Source organism: Bactrocera oleae, chromosome 6 (genome assembly GCF_042242935.1).
Source record: "Bactrocera oleae isolate idBacOlea1 chromosome 6, idBacOlea1, whole genome shotgun sequence".
NCBI classification, from domain to species: Eukaryota; Metazoa; Arthropoda; class Insecta; order Diptera; family Tephritidae; genus Bactrocera; species Bactrocera oleae.
The window spans coordinates 66,335,623-66,361,063 of record NC_091540.1 but is presented as its reverse complement, the minus strand read 5'-3'; the positions used below and the strand labels follow the sequence as shown (position 1 = coordinate 66,361,063).

The 25,441-nt window shown below is 35.4% G+C and overlaps 2 protein-coding genes and 1 long non-coding RNA gene across 3 annotated transcripts; 1 reads left to right on the top strand and 2 right to left on the bottom strand.

The window, feature by feature from the left end:
- Positions 1-896: 896 nt before the first annotated feature.
- On the bottom strand, positions 897-2,006 carry LOC106627342 (uncharacterized). Its single transcript, XM_014247434.2, has one exon. The coding sequence runs from the start codon at positions 2,004-2,006 to the stop codon at positions 897-899; it is 1,110 nt and encodes a 369-aa protein (XP_014102909.2).
- A 2,406-nt stretch (positions 2,007-4,412) lies between these two features.
- Positions 4,413-5,438, bottom strand: LOC138857907 (uncharacterized). Its single transcript, XM_070111976.1, has one exon. It carries the CDS (start codon positions 5,436-5,438, stop codon positions 4,413-4,415), a length of 1,026 nt encoding a protein of 341 aa, XP_069968077.1.
- Positions 5,439-6,257: 819 nt separating this feature from the next.
- Positions 6,258-9,616, top strand: LOC106627413 (uncharacterized). Its single transcript, XR_011396841.1, has 3 exons — positions 6,258-6,446; positions 8,065-8,684; positions 9,507-9,616. It is a non-coding gene; the product is annotated as an uncharacterized lncRNA (long non-coding RNA).
- Positions 9,617-25,441: the final 15,825 nt, after the last annotated feature.

Here is a 25,441-nt window from a genome sequence, read left to right as displayed (position 1 = left end):
TTTAACTTTAAATATAGGTTACAATTATGAGTTTCTGATAGCATAATTTTATTATTAGCGGTATATAATTTTGTTTAGTTTGTAAATTTGCTTAGGCGGGTTACTTCCAGAAAAGTTATGAAAAATACAATATTTTGTCATTATAATAATTTAAAGTGGTATTTTTTATTACTATGTCAATAATAATAAAAAAATACATATGTATGTATACATTAAAATTCCATAGCACTTTTGTTCCACCTTAATACAAGCTATCAATTTCATTTGTAATACAAAGAATGAATCAAGAGCCATTATAATAGTTTCCTCAAATAAAGAGTTTAAAAATTATATAATATAAGATTTAAAAAACTAAATATTTTCAAAAAAAAAAAAATTGAAACATGCAAGAATTTGCTTTTAAAATCTTAAAAACTTACAGCTTAAGATTATTCTGAAAATTCTTTGGAGCATAGTATTATATAGTATATAATTTGTATTGTAACATATATATATATTTTGGGACGCCTTAATACTTTTCAGGCTATTGACCTAGCCGAACAAAGCAATAAAAATATAAAATATTTATTATATAACTTAAAATATATTTAGTATAACTTAGACTTTTAATTTTTACTCCGTCTTTTATCACAGCACCACTATGTGCTTAGCCTTACTACACTAATTACACCAGCGGGTCTAAGCACTTTTATTAACATTTTGCTTCGCACTCTCTTTGTGCTTCCGCTGTACAACCCAGATATACGTGTTCATATGTATGTACATATGTGGCAGATAGTCCAAACATTTCTCTCTTAGGTTTGTTTTATATAGCTATATTCTCTCCCTGGTATCTTTCATATAAGTATGTAACTGTATACATACTACATACATATGTATGTGTATTTGTAATTAATTTACGTAGCTTTCCTTTTGGAACGGACCGCACTCCTAAATATATACTCCAATTGTGTTATCAAGCTAAGCGCACTATAGTTCTCCTCCGTCATTACGAAATTCTCAAGAACTCTTAAATAACGCAGCGCCTCCATATAATTAGTTATACGCGTGCTACGTTGTGGCCGATTTGTTGTTGGTTTTTTAGTTGTTGTGTTAGTGTTATCACTAATATCGGTGGATTCAACTTTAACGATGGAGACTAGGTCATTCTCCGTAGCTTCTGTTTTTATACTGATTTTTGCAGGTTCCACTGCCTTCGCTCTCTGAGCTGTTCTCGTATTTCGCGCGGACGTTTCGACACTTTGTCCTTGGACATCTGATCTTATACTCATAACAAGCGCTTCGATATTGTTTTTAAGACTTCTTTGGTGTTTTGTTGCCGCGGGTTCTTTTGCAGTTTTCCCTGTAGTTTTCGCACCATCCACATTACCACAATCTTTATTCGCCACATTTTGCTCAGTTTCACTTTGGCACAATTCTTCTACTCGTCTACTCAATATAGCAATGCGCTTATCTTCGACCAATAGCTTACGCTGCTCCTCTCTCTCCTGCTCTCGCACATACGCAATAATGTCATTGCAATCCAACGAACGACGCTCACCCATATCACTTTCCAATTGCTCCATCATCTCCATTAGGTCTACGCTATAGTGTTTTAACTTGAAGGAATGCAACCACACATCGTTCGGTGTGAAATTCTCAATGGCCAAGGCCTTCTTCACCTCCAACGCTTTGCGGCGTATGACCGTCGCATCAGTAGACATGCGAAGATTGAGCGCGCGCAATAGAAACTCAAAGATTACCTTACCGAGCAATTCGATTTTCGCCTCATTCGAATTGTCCACTCTGGCGCTTAGGTTCTTGGCACGTGCTTTCTCATAGCTCTGCAGCAGTTCATCCTGGCTGGCAATAATGTTTTTGATCTGCAATTTACTACAGCCGAAATGCTTGGCCAACTGCCGATAGTTGGGTATATATTTGTAGGCCTTAATCACTTGTATGCGTTGGCCCAGCGTGAGCTTCTTGTATGGCTTGTAGTCGCGCCACTTCAGCTGTTGCGGCTCCATTGTATATATATAACTTTATATAAGGCTGTGTAAATATTTATGTATATACAACAAAAACATACAGGGCTATTTAATTTTGACAATTAGTCATATAAAGCGCCGAAAAACCACCGCTACAAACAGAAAAACTACACACCACGAGCAAATTAAATCGGATACTGAGCAGTCGACCAAGCAATGGCAGTGACGATCAACGAGCGTCACACACATTTCTATCTATAAATATGTAAGAAGAGTAGTAACGTAGGGAAATATTGTGCTCACAATTGAATTTCCCACATATAAACACATATACACAAGTATATATGTATATACATACACATATATTTATAGCTAGACATGAGAGCATCTCACTGTTTTCAAAAGAGCAAAGTTTTGGAGAACCACAGTAAATATATATATATATTTCCGCGTATATATGCATATGTTTATACTTATTTATGTATATGGCATACGTTTTAGCACATCAATTTTGTAAACATTGCGCGCTCTCTCTCTGCTATCGTTTGCCGAGCGTTTGGCTGTCATCTTAACAAGTGAAAGCAATGCCGAACAGCTGTTTAAGAAGCTAAACGAAAACACACCTAAATATAATATATACATCTAGCTACTTATGTACTTATATAAATAGGTGAGTATATGCAAATATCTCTCAAAATGAAAAAATCTACAAAAGTGCAAACACATTTTAAAATATAAACGTTATTTGTTGAAAGTACAACAATAATAATAAAATTATTTTATAAATATTTAAATATCTTTAATTCAGAAACCCAGGCGTTCATGAGAGCCCTAATATATACAAACTCTAAAAATGAGTATGAGAGAGCGTGGCATTGAGTATGAGTGCTCTCTTGATATTGGCTAAGAAAGGCCAAACGTTTTCGAATATTTGTTACTCGCCATAGAACAGGTGTTCTGTATTTGCATTAAATTGTAAAAAACATAAATTTTATATTAGTTATAAGTTAGTTATATAGTTATAGTTCGGCACCAAATAACTATAGGTATATTAAATACCTTTTCCATTTTTTACGGTTAGTAGGGTAAGGTAAACGTACAAATTTTCAATACCTAACTTTACTGCTCTGAATGACGAATGGATTGGTAATTTGTTGTGTGTGTGGAAATTTGTTCTGTTTACAGTGGCAGAGCACCTTGCTTAAGTAATTCGGGGTAATGCAGCCAAGTTGATAGTTTTTGATTGGACCGCCGTGGGAACAGTCGAAACAAAATTTAAAATATCGAATGATAATTTCTAATCTCTGATTATATTGATTTTATTTTAGATTTCATTGTAAAATTAAACTTATGGATAGCTGTGCTCGGAGTGTTTAAAATATTTGAAAAATCAGCCCTCTGATAATATAATAATAATAGCTATTTGTTAGGTTAGGTCGATCATAACTGGGATCTCACTTGGCTGCGGTCCGTTATTATACCTAAATAATGGATCATAAGACCCTCACAAATCGATAAAGCGCTTTGAGCCTATCACAAATTTGTTGAGACGGCTATTGTCAGTTGCGGCTTTGACTCCTGGTTCGCCGAAGGTAAGACTGTTGAGATGTTTCAACCTAATTCTTACCAAGGCTAGACCACTATTTGTAGTTATAATTAATATTGTATTCAGTAAAATTGTTTTCGGTCGATTAAAAACTAATAAGCATTTATTTAAATAAAGTTATAGTTTATTTTTACGATCCTTATATGCATATGTATGTATGTATTCATTAGAATGTTAAGAAATTTGAGGAGCTTATAATAAAAATTATAGAATTGAAGAAACTAGGTGGTAATCATAAATAGATATGAAAATATATACATTTTTAATACAAATTACTTTAACATAACTGAAACTTTAAATTATAGCAATTTTTTCTTTAAATTCTTAGACATATTTTTAGGTTATGCATTTAGATCATTATATAACGAGAATAGTTTGATTTATTTCATAAGAATACTTTGGAGCACAAAAATAAAAATATTTCAAAAGCAATTCATTGAATGAATATGTAATTTATACTGAGTTTCTTAACTAAATTTTTACGTTATGTGACAAAATCAAAAATTTGGAAAAGTTTAGGCACCATTATATAATAATATGTATATAATAAAACCTCACTTCAAAATCTTTAAAGCCTTTTATTATTAAAAAAGGGAAAATAAAAAATATAACTAAATCAAAAGTTCTTGTAAGAGGCCTTAATCATATAACATTTAGAACAATGCCAATCATTATAAATGCGCTTGTAATTATACATATCTACTATGTACTTATGTAATATATGTATGTGTTACTTATAAATATACGTATTTGTAACACTAGTATATGTATTTGTAACTTCTAGTATATATATAGTTCTGTAACATTTAATGGAAATTAGCTTATATTCCACTACTAATTTAATGACTTAAACTCTTCAATTTGGGTGGATTCTTAAATATCTGCTCCAGTTGAGTTATCAAACCGATGGCACGATAGTTTTCCTCAATCATCGCAAAGTCTTCAAGCACCCGTAAATGACGCAAAGCCTCCGGATAACTGTGTATATCAGGGAAGGGGGGCAATGATATCGGTTTTTGCGCCGAAGTGCTATGATTAGCAGGCGCGTTGATTGATTCTACTTTGGCAAGAGAGACATCGTCATTGCTCTCTTCTTCGTCATCCGACGCTAAATTCACGACAATCGGTTCAATATTTGTATCAACGACGCTATCGTCATCAGTACTTTTCATATCAGCATCGCTGAACTGGTCACCATTTTCGTTGTTATTAATAGCGACTCGGTTATTCACCGTATGCTCGTAACTGCACGAACTATTACTGCCATCCGCACTCTCACTCTCCCACACACTATTGCAATTCTCATCTTTCGCCAATGTCAAAATTTTGCGCCGCTCTTCTCTCTCCTGCTGACTAACATACTCAATTATATCGATGCACTTCAACGAACGTCGCTGATCCATATCGCTGGGCAAGTGCTCCATCATGCCCGCCAAATCCAAACGATTATAAGTGGCTTTGAAGTCTCGCAACCATGCATTGTTGGGTGAGAAATTTTCAATAGCTATCGCTTCCTTAACTTCGAATGCCTTCTGACGTATGATCGTGGTGCCGATGGGCATGCGCAGGTAGAGGGCGCGCAGCAGAAACTCGTAGACGACTTTGCCGAGAAAGTCAATCTTCTCTTGTCGCCGATTGGTAACCTCATCGGTTAGCTTGTTGGCACGCACGCTATCATAATGACGCAACAGTTGATCCTTATTCGAAATGATGTTCTTTATCTGCTTGGCACTGCAGCCGAATGTGCTCGCCAAACGTTGATAGTTCGGCATGTGTTTGTAGGCTTTGATCACCTTTATGCGCTCCGCCGTCGTCAGTATATTGCGCGTTTTGTAATCGCGATGTTTCGCGTTTATCAACTCCATTGCGTGTATGTATGTAAAAGAGCAGTGAATTTCAATCAAAACAATAAGCTTTATAAAGCTCTGGAAAACCACGTTTAGCAGCACGCAAACGTCGTCTCAACCGTATAAACAACTTATTGCTTCCAAACTCTATCGGATACTAAGCTGGCGTAGCCACATTATAGCTGTCGATCGGCTACGATCAAGAGACATAGAGCGAAAACGATGCGCTCATTAAGCGCGGTTGAAATTTTCTATTCAATTCTTCGGCATACACTCTTGTATGGGTATGTACATAAATACATATGGTATGTATGTAGGTAAACAACTGTGTGTATGCATGTGCGTAGGCAAACGAAGTTAAGTCAAGCGAACCCCAAAGCGTAAAATGGCAAAAGAAGTGCTGTGGAGCCATTATTAGTGAGAGCGCTGAGTCGGTTTCAGTAAACTTGCAGCGTGCTCTCGCTGAAATTGTGCAAGCATGCCGTTACTCTCTGACACATCGGCTGTTGAGTAGTGATTCGGTTCGGAGCGCTACGGCTGAGCGAAAATCTACTGACATCGTAGCATGCGAAGCAGTGAGTATCAACAAGTGAAACCGTAACTATAAGTACGAATCAGTCAGATATATACAGCCAAAAGCATATACTACGGTAACATGCGTACATATGTATGTACCTTGATACGGCAGTAGTATAAAGGTAAAATATTTTATATACACACAAACGTTTTTACATACATATGTACATACAAAATTCATATATACACGGTTTTTCACGGTAGCTTTTATACTACCGATGAGTGACTGCAGTTGAAACAGGCTAAAAAGCTTTGAATATTGCAAATGAGGGTAAATACATACTTATGTACATAAAAGTATTTATTATTCATATATGCACTCACATACATATGTATGTTCATATATCTAAGAGAGAAGCAACAAAGCCAGTCGAAGTTCATCTCGCGCGTATGAGCAAATGGAGAAACCCGTATTGCTGTCTGGGGAGAAGCAAGCTTTTAAGCTGTTAGGTAAACAAAACGTTTATATTCAACATTCAATGTGGAATTGTGTATAATTGTAAGTGCTTGTAAGAATGTATATATGCATGTATGTACATATGTATTTATATATAAGTAGAAAATATTTTTAAGCATCATTTACTCAGAGAGTAGTGCTTTAGTAAGCTTGCTGGAGCAGTTTGCTCAATTAGGCCGATCATATTATTTAAAGGAAATAAGAAAATCATTAGTTTTACTTTCTGGTTCTCATAATATTTATTCATCGACAAGTTTATCCTTCGAAGTCTATTTAATATGAAACTTGAGTATTTTGAATAAAAATACACATAGAGAAGCTTATTGTTTTTATTAAAACTCTTCGCCTTGTTGTTTGACTTCCTTTCGAAAGATCTGGTCTAAACCAAGATGCTTTCCTCTTGTTCTTTTCAGTGAATCAGCTAGTATTACATCTGTCCTAACTGGAGTAGCCGCTGCGTGTTGATTCGCTGAATTATGATGACAACATCATAAAGCTCCTTCTTCGTTGGCAACACGTTTAAGTCTATAAATAGGTATAGCAGTGACGGATACACGAAAGGTTTTCGGGTTTGAAAAACTATTCAAACTATTTTCTCGTATTATTCATCCCTAGAGAATATAATTTTCCTATATATCAGATATATAATATTAGCTGCCTTCGATTCGCCAAGCTTTACTCTTCAGCGAGTCGAACAAACAGTACCAGATGCCCAAACAAAGGAACAGCATTTGTTGTGCAACCCTGCGCTAACATGTTTTCTGAAGCTTGCATGAACAAAATTTTTGTTTTCTATCAAGTGTGCCAAGTGTGAGGAGCAATTGTTAAGAAGTTCATCTCTTTACAGTGGAGTTTTTTATTATACCTTTAACTAGGTATACTGAGTTTACCACGTTTTCCTAGAAGGAAACGGAGACCATAGAAAGTATATACATACACATATAAATCATCAGTGTGTCGATCTCTCAGTTTTTGAGATATCGACTTGAATTTGCACACCTCCTTTTCTCACCAAAAAGTTGCTCATTTGTAGAAACGGGCTATATTACACCACTATACCACAAATCTGGCATACGGAAGAAATCGTTCAGATCGGATCACGATCGGAAACAAGTGCTTGTATGGAAAATTTTTTCATTTGACGAGATATCTTCATCCAATTTGGCATGGTTTATTGTCCAAGGCCATAGTGCAATCTCCAAAGAAATTCCTCAGATCGAGTTACTTTAAAGACATGAGTAGGCAAATATCGTCGATTAAGGGGGAAACCAGTTTTGGAGGCCGAAATGTGGGTGTTTATGTAATTTTTTTTAAACTGAGAAAGAATACTTAGATTTCGTTAAAACTTGCAGGGTAGTTTCGTCCTATTTTGAACTACACTTTTAAATTTTTCGATGCCATAACATATTTTCTAAGAATATGAACCAAACTCTGGCCATAAGAGTTGAAAATTAAATGTTTTGGAGGTGTTTGAACAAAATGTTATGTTTTTATATCTTTTGACCTTTCACCTTTCTTACATAAAAATATATATTTTACTTAATAATATCATTCCAAACTTTGGTTTATACTTTTCGGACTTGAATAAATAATATTCACCAACATTTTCAGATCGATTCGTCAATAACTTTTCGAGCTAGGATTCCCGCAAGTTGAAAAACAGCCGTTTCGAGAAAAACGCATTTGAAAAAAAGTGCGCTTCGGCACTGAATCGACCGGTGTTTACCTTACTGCTCATAAGAGATTCATTTACGTTCTCTGCTCATATCATCGGAACTAATTGGAATTTCGTTTTGAAACTTAAGCAACATATTCTTCAATAGTTATACTAACAAGTTATGCTATAAAAAAATCTATTTTTTTCAATGATCTAAACTGGTTTCCCCCTTAATGTTCCAGTCGTTTTGTTGGGCGATTCTTCGTTTAAGCTTGATGAACATTTGATGCATCTGTACCCATTTTGTATGAACCAACCTCTGAATAAAAAATCAAGAATGCTTTCGATCATATAAAAGCAAGGCTAAGACAAATGCTTGGTTAATCACATGGTCAACACGAAAGAGTTCATCAAAGCGTGCTGCGTTTTGCACAACTACTTGAATGAATATGGTGGATGGCAGTATAAAAAATCGAAAACCAAACTCGGCAGTTACCAGAAAGTGTCCCTAACATTTCCAGAAATGTCAACCCAAGGGCAGCGGCAATATGACAAGCTTTCGTTTCAGATTTCGGTAAGTTATTGCATTAAACTTTGAGATATTATTACACCTCGAAAAACCTGGGTATTCATACTAATTTCCAGTACTCAAACACAAATATTTTTAATAAATATTTGCCATATATATAGACTTTTATTTACCAACTATATCATACATATACTTATGTACATCCATATGCATGTAGTTGTATATATAAATAAAAACTACATTTACGACTAATTTTGGGGACGAAGGAAGTCGTGGAAAGCATACTTCACCTCGCTAACGTCATTGACAGATTTTTCCAAAATAGTTAGCTGTTTTTCATCAGCCTCCTTCCACGCCTGAGGTGTCTTCAAAACATCTTCACGCATTTCTTCCATCACCGATACTGCTTTTTCCTTATAATTTATTCCAGTTGTTGTCCTCTACAAGCTCGTCAAAGCAAAAGCTTTTGTGTAAGCCTACTTCATCGTGGATCGGGGTAAAATATTTCCACGATGAAGGAGAGTGACGCTGAATCAATTTTCTGTTTCTTTAGCCTAAAAATATACAACAAACATTATTTCCTAATAATATTTATCTTACTTCTTAATTTATTTCATACCTGTATTTTTTTTGGTTAATTCATACAGTTTCGCTTTTATTTGTACTCTATGAGATCGGCTTCGGCAGCCTCACTCCATATAACTCTCTTGTTGTTTTCACTATTTCGAGCCATTTTTATTTCTTTAATGAATGTTGTTTATAATTTATTTGTTTGTTTATATTTTTTTCTCTTTGACAGTTTGTAGCAGATCATATATGATATACGTTCTCTGGTCTGTATACGTTCTCTGGTTTCAATCTTTCTAGCGGTTACAACAACCATATTCCTTGCGACATCTAGCCAGTTTTTACGCTATGCGTATCTTTGCTTCACTGTTTTCGGTGACCACCAGGAGATGGCGCGAGCAACTGAATGTGGCATATAGCTAGATCTTTGGCGGGATTAGGAAATAAGGGTTGTAATTTGAAGACAGTAAAACTATAATAAATTTTGCTATAAGCGATATTTCAAAAAGTATAAAAATCGTTGTATCTGATATTAGAGTTAAATTTAGATTTTTTAGGTAAGTGAACTTTTAGTAACACTCAATTTGTTTGACTCGTCGGAAAGTTTTTCAGGTGCGTATTCACTTCGAGAAGATATTGGAAAAAAAAATCGAGTGAGAAAAGCGACCTTACTTTGTGTCCACATTGAGGAGGATTAAGTGTAGAAGCAGAGGCGACAAAAATATATAATATGCAGAAGAACCATATCGAAAGAGGATAGAGCACGATACTAGTACGCTATTAAGCTAGTTATGAAAGCGAAGCTTTACTGTATGAATCCCAATTTCTAGCCCGATGGGAAGTAAACTAGAATGGAAAGCGAGGAAAAGCAATGAAGTGGATTCAAAGAGGCTTAGTAAAGCTCCGGGGTTAATAGTTGTGACACAAATTCGTGGACCAGTAACCTAATCCCATAAGCTACCTTAACTTGTTTCTGGGAAGAATGATTAGATTCCTGAACCGTCTTGCATCGAATTCTTCCAGAAACAGCCTCGCCTGCTGAAGCCCGGGCACTAGCTGTCAGTGACGATTTCTACCGACCCTTTCGTTTTTCTGTAGCTCCTCGGCTAGCTCATTTTCTTTCATGTCTCCAACCCTAGGAGGATTCATGCTAGTAAAATGTTGAGAATGACAATTCATTCCCCCTGATAGTTTTTCTCTAGAATAATCTCTACACATCTGCTAATGGATTAGATAAGATTTCTTTTTGTAACAAGCACATGACAATTCTAAATCTATGTACATATCTACAAAAGGTTGTAGCACAGTATTCGTATTAATAAAATATGTATACGATTGCTTAATATCGCTCAGTATAACGGCACTAAGCATGAATTCAAAACAAATTCTAGATTGTCGATCACCCCATCATCATCAAGACCAAAAATAAAATACAAAGCCAAAGTAGACCTTGAACTTGTATGGACGTCATAAACTGGTCTGGGGTACAGTTATTGAGTAAGGTTATGACAAGTTTTTTAAGACTTTAGCCACAAACAGTAACAGTCTATTTTTTATAACTTCCGGTATGAAAACTACAACTGGTCTCGAGGAAGCATTTATTCTAAGATACATAATGAGCTAATTAAGTACTAAAGAACAGTTGTATTGTTTATATAATCTTATGCATCACAAATATATAATATATATGTATATATATATATATTCTATATTCATGCAGTCGCTATCGTTCACAAACATATGTATGTATGTATGTGTCATGAGCTTTGTTGAGAAGTCAAGTTCCGGATGCAAATTACTACAAATGTTGACGCAATGTCGCCTGAGCGGTTGATAATTGCGCGCTGGCCGGCTGCCCGGCGGCGATATCAGAAATACCCACCAAAAAGAAAAAAAAAGAGCGAAGAAAAAAACGAAACAGAGCGGTCAGCAGCTGTGATTCTCTCGATTTGAAATCGTCAAATTGCGCACAGCTGCGCAAATGTAAAGTGTACATATATACATGTATGTATGTATATGGTACATTCTTATATGGATATGATAGTTCACATAGTCTGGTGTGTGGTCATGAAATCACGGCAAAAGTGGTGATCGCTGCATTGCGGCTACTTTGACTTAGCGGACTTTCAAGCAGACGCAATCATACTGGACGGAAGTACATGCGTACATATGTACTTATGTATTGATAAAAGCTTAGCTGCATTTGCATGTAGGCATGTATGTATGTGCATTTGCCACCAAAAGTGCAAGACATTCTTGACAGGGTCGCGTAACCACTTCACAGGCAGCTGAAGAACGCTCGGGCGGTCAGTAGTCACTCTAGCGTGATTCCTTTCAATGCCGCGCGCTGTATGTGTGTATGTTTGTAACAGTAAAAGTGCGCAAATTTAAAGTCGTGCGCTCAATTACAAAAGTATTTACAAGTGTTACGAGGCTTGCCTGATAAGTTGGTGATTTTGAGATCATTTAGCCTAGCCGCGTGCTAAAAGCAACACTGCCTCTGTTAACTACAAACCGTTGTTTGACTACTATTAAATATTATTTTGTGATTTAGTGGAAGTCCAATTTTTTTTCTACCGAATCTACCGAAATTTTGTACCAAAAGTAGATACAAATTAGGATTGGATTAGTGAGTCTTTGAAATTTTGGACGAAAATGAGTTTGCTGCATTATTTTTTTTAATAAATTTTTTCTTATAAATATAATATATGTACATTAGGGTTGAGTGAAAATTTTTTTGGTTTTTTTGCTTAGCCTGGGGGTAAAATCTGTAGATTATAAGAAAAGAAAATGTAAGGACAAAAAAATTTTTTTTTTTTAACATCTAGAGGCGCACTCAGTTTTAAAGTAAATTTCGATTAAACATTTTTTTTGGACAAGAATTTATATAAAAATTACCGTATTTGACTCAAAATTTATTTTAACGCTTAAAGAAAGCATGTTGTCGTTTTAGACTTTTTTTTAAAAATCCAATAAAGACCACAAACAATTTTGATAACTTTTAATTGGCCAGAAATAGGACTCCCCACAGCTTCTAGAATACTTATCAAAAATTTTTTACGAAATAAAAATTTTAACTCGAAACTTTACTTTAAAACTGATCTAACCTCTAGATGTTAAATATGTTTTTTTGTTCAAAATTTTTTTTTCGCTCCACCCTAATGTATATATGTATGTTTATAAATGATCAGCATGATAAGCTCCTTCTGTCTGTCCGTCTGTATATACGCGAACTAGTACCTCAGTTTTTAAGATATAGATCTGAATTTTGCACGCAAACTTTTCCCTCCAAGAAGTTAGTCATTTGTCAGAACTGCCGATACCGGATCACTATACGATGTTGCGGTCATACAAACTGACCGATCAAAATCAAATGCTTGTATGGATTAATTTATTTGTAAAGGGTATTCTAGCTTCGGTACAACCGAAGTTAACGTTTGTGATTTTGAAATTTAATTAAAAAAAAAATCGATTTTTAATTTAGTCTTCCATGACTCTTCCCGCCTTCTAAAAATTATTTTATAGTTCACCGGTTTTTATAATTTAAAAACTGGGCCTAAATGTATATGGTTACAAAGAAAGTTTATTAAAAGGATTTTTTTTTTTAAATAAAATGTTATATATTTTTCCAAGCCACACTAACTGCTCAAGCCAAACTCGTATCACTTGCGCTCAAATATACTCGTAAGTATAAATTTAATATGTTTTCATGGTTGAGCACGACTTTTGTGCTGTGGTGTCACCGCCTATGTTTTTGTTATTGTTGTGCTAGTATATGCATATATCCCACCCCTTTTTTCGTCATTTCTAAGAAAATAATTCGCCTCAATTTTAGCTGCGTAGCAAACGTTCTTTTGACTGCATTTCTCAAGGAACTACAAATTAACCAAGAAACAAACAAACACATATAGAAATTTTTTTTTTTTAATTTTAAATATGCAAAATTGAGCAACCGGAATACTTAATATTTTAGATTTGGAACATCTGTGTGGTCATCAACACCTGGTCTACTCTTTTATGCGGATAAATTTCAACGCCTTTTAAAGATTTTACTATACAACAACAGCAATATGTGTATGCATGTATGTGTGCGGAAAAGTTAAACATCTTATCAAGCGTTGAGGGATGTTTGGTCGACCTTATATTTGTTCAGTTGCATGAGAATAAACACACACATATGGTACATACATACATATGTACGGTACTTATAAGATTATGAGAAAGATATCAGTATTTGAGCAGTACACAGGATTTTGGAAGGAACTTGCTTGATGACTGCAGAGTCAATTGTTGGTGAGGAGTGCATTTATCTATTGATGAATATACATAAGTGTGTTCCTAAAATTTTTTTCACTTTCACCAACAATTACACACAAATTTAAGAAGGTTTTTTGTATTTTTTTTTGTAGAAAAGAAAGTGTATTTCGATACGAGTATTTATGTAGACCGTCATTAGCATATTCTAACCAATTTGAGTTTTAACATTTTCTACTACGGTTATATAGAAGGCACCCTCTAACAATAATTACATAATGTCCACACAAAATTTAGAAATCAATTTGTCAGCGAGCTTATCAGCAGTAAGATCAGTAGTAAGATGTCACTGTACCGAATGCCACACCCCCAAAATGAAAGACATAACAATGCTTCTGATAGGTTATGATCATCTGTGAGAAAGACTTTGTTTTTGCAGGACTTATTGACACTAACATCTACAAGTAAATGAAGAGAAATCTCTTCTTTGAAGCGTAGAGGTTCGCCTGAAGTGAAATTAAAGCACATCAATCAAAAGAGCGAATGCTTCTATTGATGGTAACTCAAATGATTCGAGTTAAATGTAACGAGTGTTTTTAGACATGTGGACAGGAAAAAAAAGGCATATCATTTCATTTAGTAGTCAAGAATTTAACTTTTTTATTAAGATAAGGGTTGCCCATGATGTTTTCAAAATGTTCTCAGCTCGCGACTCCTCAGCTGTTCGACCTCTTTTTGCAGCCATTGGAGCTGTATGTCTTCGTATATATTACGAAGACGTCAATTGTCTCGGGTTTATCTGCGTAGACAAGTGACTTTATATAATCTAAACTAAGAAATAGAAATGATGGTTGCAATTTCCAAACTGACATCAAGCGCTTAATACTTTTGAAACATATGTATATTTAAATCGAAAATAAACCTTCCAAACCTTGATATAAAAAAAGAAAATGTTACAGAACACAAATCGAATGCTTTCACCACCGATTTTTCTATATAACTATGGTAGCTTGTTTTCATTTTGATCGAAATTTTTAACGCAATAAGATGACTTCATTTAACAATGAAATATTTATATAATTATCATCGATATTTTATCGATAAATTAAATTTTTTAATCGAAATTGTTATCGCAATAAGATATCCGCACAAGACTATTCAATCAGTATATAAATATGTTCGATATTTTCGATTTTTATCGATGAATATTTTCGGAATAAAATAAAATATCGATATTTCAATACTTTTGGTATTTATAACAGCAAGTAGAATAATATGTAGCAATGTTGCATGATCACTAAATATTTTTACAAAAATTTCAAGCTCTTCATTCACTAGACTCACTTCATTAGGTGAGCATCAGTTTTCCATGACTTTTTTATAGCACTATAAAGCACACCTACAAATGAAGAAATTTTCTTTTAAAGTAGTACAGAAACCCACCACCAACATTCTTCGCGTGCAACAAGTGCAGTGGGTACAGCAACAAGTTCATGAAACGCTAATTAACCAGCACATTAAAGAAGTCAAAGTAACAAATTCTTTACACGCTATAAAAACAAAATCCACCAGCAGAAAATGGTGTATGCAACTAGATACATAGACACCATAGGTGGGGGGTGTATGTGTGTGTAGCTGGTGAATAAGATCGCCGGCAAGATCGCTTGGCTTTCAAGCGCTATGCAAGCAGAAGTTATCAGCTAGCAGCCTGTGTCTGTGTATGCGTGTAAAATAGCAGGTTTTAAGTAAGTCAGTAAGTTGGCAGCGTTGGAATGGTAATTAACACCCAACCGGCGGCAAACTTTCAAAGTATTGCTTCATTTAGGCATCAGCCAGTGGTAGATTTGTATGCTTGTCTAGTTGGTATGCTTGGATGTATGTATGTATGCAAGCAGGCTTTATGAATAGCAAGCGGAGTCTTTTCATGGCTGCACGTGTTCGCAAACGCCAAAAAGCTTAGTTAAAGAAGGTCAAAACTTGATCTTCCGGCCACAGTCTGAGCGGCTTATGAAAGCACAATAAAACATTTTAAGAAAGGCACAGCAAGAGTCAAAGAGTGTGAATGAAAGAAAAGAACAAAATTACTATTTGAGATGATGATCTTATATGCACACATTCATACACAGATTTATGTGTATATTGAAGCTCGAATGCCGGTGCGAAAGTTGGCCGCAAGATCCAAAGTGATTATTGTATTTTTACAGACATAAATTCAACACCAACAACTTGATAGCTGTGTATATCTGTATATACATACATATGTATACTTGAATATATGTCTATAGGCATATATATGTAGGTGAGCGCACATTCGCCAGCACGACCGTTCGCACCATTCAAGTCTCAAGACGTCAATCAACTCGTCACTTTGAAAGCCAAAGCACTCCTACCGGCTATTCAGCGGTGGACGAGTGTGTGTGAGTGAGTATACACAAACAGAACTGTATGGGGTGTTTTTTTGGAGGTCTTGAATTTCCTAGAGATATAGCTGTCAAAGTAAGTATAGTACAAACATATCTTTGAGATTTATATCTAGTTTACTTGGCATCAAAGCTGATTTTTCAGTTTCGAAAACAGAAGAAAGTCATAGGCTTGATTCTATATGCTTGAAATCTAAACATAAAATTTTCTAACCAATTAAGGTCCTCATATTGATTTTATAATGTTTTTTTTCGAAATAAAGATTCTTATCTCCAAGAAAAACACCCTCTACTCATATGTATATAGGTTTACACTACGAACACGCCGCACGATCGCGCGCTAAATTATCAGCTTCAATGATCAAATGAAAATTGTTGCTCGACATCACATTGGCATAGTCAAATTGTTGCCGCTTCGTAGACAATCAACCGTTTTGACTGCTGCAGATACCACAGATATCTGCTGTATATACCCACAAGCAACATATACAAGTATACGGCTGAGCAGCAATGAAAGCCGCTTTCGGCAGAAGGTGATCGTACAATCGATTGTGTGATCAGACGATTAATGAATCGGGAGCAAATTTTACGCTACGTTGAGCTCTGTGTAAAGCAACTGCCTTGGTATGCCATGTCAGAGACTGGTGCAACACTCGTATGTTGTTGTATGTATGCAGATTCCACGGTATGATATTACATCGTAGAATTCATATGCAGCGCTTGTGTTAAGCGATCGGCCACATTTAGGTAATGAGTTCGATCGAATTGATACGAAGGGTGAGCAAAAAGTTAGGGGAGTTGAAGGTGTTTGACTTAGAATCATACGAAAAGAATGTCATTCGGATGTTGACAGCTTTTTTTTACTTCATAAAAATCACACATTACATCATCGAATATTATTGAGCTTTTTGTAAAGTTTGTACCAATGTGAGTCGAAGTTGTAGTAAGAAAATGGATTCTTAATATTTCAAGCACACATAATAGGTTGATATTACTAACAAACATTTAAAAGCTCAGACTTAGATGAGTTTTGAATTGGTCACTAGATACGGTTTCTCTGGGCACCATTATTATTTATACTACTAACTGGAAACTGTCCTATTGATTCACTTTGAAAGTATCAGATATTTGCACCTACATAACCGAGATTCTTAATACTGATCGATCGATAAACCTATATCTTTACTGGACTGGATCCTCTCTACATTTTCTAAATTTCTGTCAACATAGGTTTATTGATAAGTCATTGGCATAAGCGAGTTCAAGATAAAAAGTACGCCGTGGGTATATAATTTATAAATTTTCAGCACTGCAGAGTCTCGATTCATTCAAATATTGTGTACTTGAAATCATAGCTACTGAAGTTTAATTCGCTGTTACCGTTAGCATTGAAAGAGTGACTATCACTTGAAGAGTTCCAGGCTCAAATCTAAAATTATAAAAGCTCTTCAAAAATCCATTAAACATTAGGTGACGTCTTCAAACCAGTAATATTCCATAACTGCCTTTTATTCACCGGGAGCGCCGAGAGAAATACAGGATTACTTTTGAGTTGTTTGTTTAGCCTTTGTTGATAAATGTTAGACTACTATAGATTTCAAGACCATTTCTTAGTTTTAAAAACTTATTCCAACCAGCGAGCTTTATAAAACTATATTAGGGCTTTGCAACTTTCTCAACTCCCCACGCATGCACATATGATTGTAATACAACTGCACTGAAGCAAAACGATTACATGCTCTTTTTCGGATGGATTTATCGCTGACATGCGGCCAAGCCAATCGTTCGTCCGCTCGTTGTGACGTCTATCAGTGCTTTGTGCTTTGGTGCATTCATACCTTTTTAGCTTCCACTTTGCGCTTGATAGCTTTTATATTGGGACCAGGCACCTAGCACGCATACATACACCGGCGTACTTACAGAGTGAGCGATCGATTTTGTTACGGTGTTCAGTGGCGCATACACGCAGTACATGTACGGGTCTATGGCGGTGCACAGCTGTGCAAATATCGCCCGTTTCCCAGCGAGACAGTCAGTCATCCAGTCAGTTGGTTTGATAGCAACTACCAACCCACTACTCATTGCATACTGTGCCATTGAATTTCACTCAACGTCACTTCAGGGAACTCCACCAAACGATACATACACACACACACACACACACATTTACAAACACCCGAACGCTAGGTAAATTTGAATAGCAATCAACGGCGTCAGTCGCCTTTGTGTATTTAGTCAACTTCAACAGCTTCGACACTGGTGCGATCGACAAGATCGTTGGGGATCGTTATGGCGGCAGCAAAGTCGTGACCCACGATCGTTGAACCTTTTTATGTGGCGAGCTTTTTCGTACGGACTTCCGCAGCTGCGAAGCTGTCTTTCTATACTCTTTACTCGTTTATTTGTCGCACGAATTGCGGTTTTCGATATCGACCGTCCAAGTGCTGAACGAGTGGCCGGTGATGTTGGTGGCACTGCTGATGTTAAATTGGCTGTCGTATTGACGCTCCATGGCTCCCACTAAACTTGAAGTTATACGAAAGCATTCTTTCATGCTCGGCGCAGTCAGCACCCACTTGAAAGTACATACATATGTATGTATCTGTCTGCTTGGCTTGATGAGTTTGATGGCTTCGTCTTAAATTACACCTTTGTTGACCCGCAGCTGTACTACTTATGTATTTATTATTGTTATTGTTGTGGTTGTAGTTGTAGTCTGGCGGCATTTAAATACGTAAACGTAATAAAACTGACATCACGAATAACAATTTGAGCGGAGTTTTGTCGACACGCAAGTTACCACTATTTTGGTTTGTTGTTGCACGACCTATGAGACTCTGTTGTGCTTTGTGTGGGTGTGAGCCAGTATTGGTTTTCGCCTGCGGGAAATTCTTTTTGCTTCTTCCTCTTCTTCGTTTGAGCTGGTCTTTCCAATAACTTTTCAGGTGTTGGTGTTGATGTAGAGACTTTTATAGTGAAACTGAAAAATGAAGAATATCAGGGAGATGTGTCTTCGCAGTTAAATAACTTAACTCTTAAGAAGAGAAAAACCATAGCCGAAAGTCATCGATTTTTAGTAGAAATTTGTGTGGAACATGTCCTAGCGGTGCGAAAGTGTCAAAAGTTGTTTGCACGATTTAAAAGTGATGATTTTGGCTTGGAGGACGAAGAACGTCCTGGACAACCAAATAATGTTTGAAGGTAAAGAACTGGAAGAATTAATCGATGAAGATTCCCAAACACAAGAAGATCTCGCAAAATCTTTGGAAGTCACCTAAGCAGCCAGTTCAAAACGTTTAAAATTAGCCGGGCACATTCAAAAGCAAAGAGATTGGGTGCCATATGAATTGTTGAAGCCCAGAAACTTAGACGATTTTGCAGTCAGAACTGCTTAAACACTAAAAAGGAGGCCTCATCAAATTGTGCCTAGATACGAGACAATAATTTTCCATCATTACAACGCTCCACCTCATGTTGCAAGACTGGTTAAAAAGCTATTTGGAAAACATCCGCTGGGAAGTTTTGACTCACCTGCCTTATAGCCCAGAGATTGACTCTTTTGACTACCATTTATTCCGGTGGCTGCAGAACGCCCTCACTCAAATAAGGTTCACTTTAGAACAGAGTATCAAACATTGATTCCATTATTCTTGGTCGCCAAGCCGGCGCAGTTCTTTCGTGATGGAATCCACAAATTGTCAGAGAGTTGGGAACATGTTATAGATTCAGATGAACAATGCTTTGATTAATATTTTATTTTTCTTAAATAAGAATTCATATTTTTTATTTTATAGACCAATATTTGTCTAACATTCTTTAGATAATGAAAAGCATTCTCCAGAATAAGTAATAGAGATTTTGAAAATCTTTCAAGGTTCACCAATGAGCGTGTTTTCTAAGATGGACACGCATTGCAAAATTCATTCCGAACTTGGTCTTGCCGTTCTAATATATATTTCTTCACACTTACTATGGCACATATGGTAATTATATCACTAAAAGCCTTAACCTTAAATCGTATATATATTTAATATAGTAGGGAGTAAGTCTTGCGTTATTAGGGCGCTCGAGCTGATTTTAAATATGTATGTACATGTATTTAAATTATTTAGAATTCGGTAGTTCAACAGTAGATAGAGCCACAAAAATATTCGGTAAGCAGTTTTCAGCGGTTAGCGCCGTCGACCCGTCAACCACCACGAATTTCATTCACCTTTCCACTTACACATTTACATATGTCTAGGCATATCTTGTATTGCCGTGACGATCGGTGAAATTTCGCCATATCACCGTCGTCATCATCGTCATTTCCACTTGCCCGCACCCACACGACTATTTCAAACCCTTCATTTCTTGCGCTGCATTCCTTCCCGGCGCTGCCTATAATTATTATGTCTTACATTCACAGCAACTGAGAAAATCACATACCGAAACAACAATGAGCAGCAAGTGAGCTGAGCTGAATGAGTAGTTGAATGACCAAGTGAGTGAGTGATGGTTTGACTTCTAGACCAAGTTGACCTGCCAGCCGGAATAGATGGCGGCATATACTTGTAGATATGTTTGTAAGTTTGGTTGTTGCGCCAGCATATTTTCTCACCATTTAAATGGTTTTGTTCTTGTGTTTGCCAGCTGAAGCGACAAGCCCTTCACGCTGACTTTACGCTTCAAGTCATGGGAACGCACCGATTTTGAAGCAAACTTAGACTCATACATACACACATACACCTATTAGTGTTAAGACAGCTGTGACGCCCTGTTGATTGTGGTGTGGGGTCAAATAGGGGCATTGAGATCTTTTGTGAATTTTTAAGCGCACTGATCACCATAGGTGAGTGCGTTATGTACGTGACTACTATTTGGTGAATAATATGTTCTGCACTTGGACACGGTTTACACTAAAATAAAGCAAAACATTAGCTTCGGTTACACTGAAGCCCTTACCCCGCACAAATAACAAAGTTTCCACAAAAGCAGTTTCTACTGCTCATATCTACAAAAACCCTACGTCACATTTCCTTCCAACAACTCATGCACCAACGAATCCAACGAAATATGGACTAACGGCATATTTTCGTCATACACTTTCTACTTATGGAGAGTTATACTATTTGTTTGTTGAAAGAGTTACAACTTCTAAATCACCTGCTCAAGTTCCTGTTATGAATCCGCATGCCAATCGAAAAAATTTTTAAAATTTATGAATTCCACACATTAATAGTTATTCGAATGAATAGTTAATGCCAATTGATGCAGAAGTGACAAATGGCAATAAAATATATTTATTATCTTGTGCTCAGTCATACTTAAAACACTTCAGAACAAGAAATATTTTATGGACCGTAAAACGCTATTAGCGATTAAATATTAACTACACCGGCACTAAATGATTTAAATGATATATTTATTGGAATTAAATGCATATTGACATACAATTTATTTTCATTGACGGTTTTTATACACAGACGCACATACAAATGTGCATACATACTTACATACAAGTATATATATATATAGTATATGTAGTATATGTATGCATAAACACCTTGGCTGATAAATGCAGAATGAGTGAGTTCGCTTCGAGATTGATATGAAGCTATTAAAAAATGTAAATAAATATATTTACATACCATATTAGATATGTAAGTATAAATTTTATGATAGTAAGTTAAGTGGTTATATCCACTTGCAGGTTAGAAAAACGCGTTTTTTTACTTTTTTTTGTGAAGTGGCATTTTATTTAATAAATAAATTTGAAAAAAGTACGTTTACAGATTTGAATGTACTCTATTAAACGGTGATTTATTTTGAAAGATTTTGGATTTCCTTAAGAGGATCTCCGGAAAAAGCTGTCTGTCGGTGATATATGTTATAGTTATTTGATTTTCTTTATTTTCACTGTCATTGTTGAGTATATATTGGAGGACAGTTCTGCAAAATTACGTGCTCTTAGCTTTTTTATTAAAGTCAGGATATTGGAAAATAAAATATCCACATAATCGGTTGTATGTGAGATACGTGATATAATTGTCTGATCTAGCCGTTTCCGACAAATGATATGAAATACTGAAATAGCATATCAAAAGACACCTATGTATTATGTTTCATTTAAATATCTCAAAAACTGACGAAGAAATTTGTATAATCCATAAAAGATAAACTTCGCTTTAAAAATCGCTTTCTGGAAACATGTTTTAAACTTTATGCCCTTGGGTAAAGTTGTTCAGAATGAACCGTAGAATATTTCCCACATACATGATTTTTCCGTTTTTGTTAGCTCCCTGTAAATCAATCCGGTCTAATGTATGTACATACATTTGAAATTTATGCAAAAAATCGATTTTTTAAATTTAATAAGTGGATATAACCCCTTAAGTTGGCTTAGATGAAACTATTTTATATACTAGGATCCATTGTATATAATATCAACAAAGATTTTTTGGTTTACTTCAGGTAAGCAGTTACTTGTCTACGCAGATAAGCACGAGACAATTGACGCCTTGAGAGAGAATATTCGGCGCGTTATTGCTGAAAATTGGGCCTGTGAGTTGTAGTTTTAACGAGCCAGCCGCGGCGGTCACTTGCTCAAAATCAGTTTAAAACATAACGGCAAACTCTTATATTTTTAATAAAGCTAAATTATTGGTCATAACGTTATATTCCTCTTGAAAACCACATGTCTAAAAACAAACTTTATTTCAGAAGAGCATAAGATCTTATGATATAGACACTTATTTCTTTCATATTGTTTACATTAAGCATATGTACATATGTACTTGTATATCTCCATAAGAATGAGTTTTATGTGTTATACTATGATTAGATATTCTCTTATGAAATGTTGTTTTTAATAAACTATAGAGCTTACAATTCCAATTAATTCGATATCCAATCGATATCGAGTAGTGTCTTCGTCTGTGTAAGTAGCGTTATTCAAAACAATATTTAAATTGTCTCTCAACGCTTATTGCTTTAAAACCATTATTTATATGTTTGCCTAGAATTGATCCCTATAAGAAAATAATTTCGAAACTTTTCGATTTCGCACTGATATATATTATATTTGAATAATCGATCTCACGAGTGGAGGTTACTTAAGCGAAGCTTTCATAGCCTTAAAGTAGCAATTCGTCTTTTATAATTTATTATCACTTATATTTAAGGCAATTCTTTTACATACCATAAGTATTTTTGGAAAGGAATTTCCTTATATGCTTACTAGTTTCTTCTTCTATAAATTTAAATGGAAAAGTGGCAATCCTAAAAATAGTCTTAAAATGATAACCACCTCTGACATTATAAGATGACGATTCACCAAGCTGGTGACCAACATATTTATGCAAATTCAGACTCAATTTTATTTCGAACATAATTTGGTATAACCTCAAATTATAACACTTTCAAGCTATGAGTCAGAAAACTTTTATTGCGCCGCTCGTTGATGGGGGAGTTAAACGATCGATCGCGAAATATCGCCAACTGTCTTAAGTCATAAATCATTCGACCGCAATATAAGCACTTACGCCTCAGAGATGCATAAGTACATACATAGATATAATCTCCATTCAACTGTAAACAAATGTAGATCACGCGAGCGAGTGTGCGCCGATAAACCGGTACCGGCATTGCGCGATTTATGCACCAAGTCTATGAGCGCATGCATATGAGTAAGACTACGTTGCGGGTGATGAATACTCACACGCGCATACACAGATATTTTATTTCAATTTCAATAGCGCAATTTACCGTTGGCTGCTGCCACCGCCATCTTTTTAATGCCAAGGTGAGTTGCGCACAGCTGAGACTGAGACTGAGACGGCGGCTCAGCTGAGTTTGGCGCTTGACATGCGGCAAGGTAATCGATCATGACGATCGTCAATTAAGTGATACAGAAACAACAGCAATGTTAGCAATGACTACAACAACGACAACAATTGCACATAAAATGCGAAAATCACTGAAAATTGCGCTGAGCATGCGCACTGATGGCGTCACTGTTGAGTTGCAGCGTTTTGCAAGTATGTAATTGAAATAAAATTAAATTTGAATACAACGCGGGCTAATGAAGCGCGAATGTGAACGTGAAAATAATACAAAAACATAAAAAACAAAAGTAAAAACGAAACAATAATAGGCAAATTCAAAGATTTAACAAGCAGTTAGCCAAGCAGTCAGCTGGTGATTAATCAATCAGCACTCGAACGCGTTTGCATTCACCGTAATAATAATGCGTTGCCATCAAGGCATATATAAATAATATTGTTGCATTTCGTAGTGTTCAGGTTTTCGGGAATTAAAATTTTTATTTTCGGGATATTGAAAATTTCGAAATAGTTTTGGAAATAAATAGTTGGCATTAAATTACTAAACAAAAGCGCTATTTGTAAAGTTTGTGCTCTCGTGGTTTTAATTTTCATTTTTGGAATCTCATAATAAGTAAATTTGTTTTGGGAATAATCCGTTGGCCCTAAATGGTTATATAATAGTACATTTTCGTAGTTCGGCATTGGAAACTTTTAATTTCGGGGTTCTGAAAAATTTAAAAATTTAGTTTTAGGGATCCTAAAAAGTTTGGAATAATTTTGGATGGTAATACCACAGTGCTTTTTGTAAGCTTCAAGATTTCGGCATTTCGGAATTTGAAATTAAAATTTTTCGTATTTGAAATATTTGACTTAGTTGTGGAAATAATACGTAGGCATTAAGTCATAAAGAAAAAGTGAATCTTTTAAAGGTTCGGGTTTGGGATTTTTATTTTCGGGATTCTGAAATGTTTGACATTATTTCAAATAATATTAATATATTTGGCATTAAATCATAAAGCAACAATGCATTTGTAAAGTTCGAGATTTCACGATTTAAATTTTGTATGTTCAGGATCCCGAAATATTTGCATTATATTTTGAAATAATACGTTTGCATCAAATTATAAACTAACAGTGCGCTTTGGGAAGTGCGGAATTTGAAAATTTCATTCTTGGAAACCCGCAATTAAATTTCGGGATCGGCATAGTTTAATTACATTTTTGGCTTTATATGCTTTGCAGTGGAATTTATATACATATATTCACCTTTGACAAGTTTAAACAGAAAATACATTAATGAGTTATTTTCGAATTAATTCAGAATTGGTAACAAAATTTTACGTACAAGTGAATTTAAGAGATTAGTGAGTAGGGAGAATATTTTGAAAAACAAAAAGATACCAGTAAAAATTCATTTAATCTTATATGGAATGATTTATGTTGAAAAATCCCGAAAGTTGAGTCCCGAAAAAACGGGATCGCGATACTGAACTGCTTTATAGCTTCAGTACGCTCAAAACACAAATCCCGAAAGCTCAATCCCGAAATAACGGGATCCCGTCACTGAACTTATCAATAGCTGCAAAATAAGCACTTATCGTATATACATACAAACATACTTACACATATATTGTAACCCAATCTCCCTCAAAGAAACTGCAATTTGCCTATACAAGGATATTTAGATATGTACATACATACGTATATGCAAAGTATGCAAATATGTAGTTAGATACAACAAATAATCATAAACAGA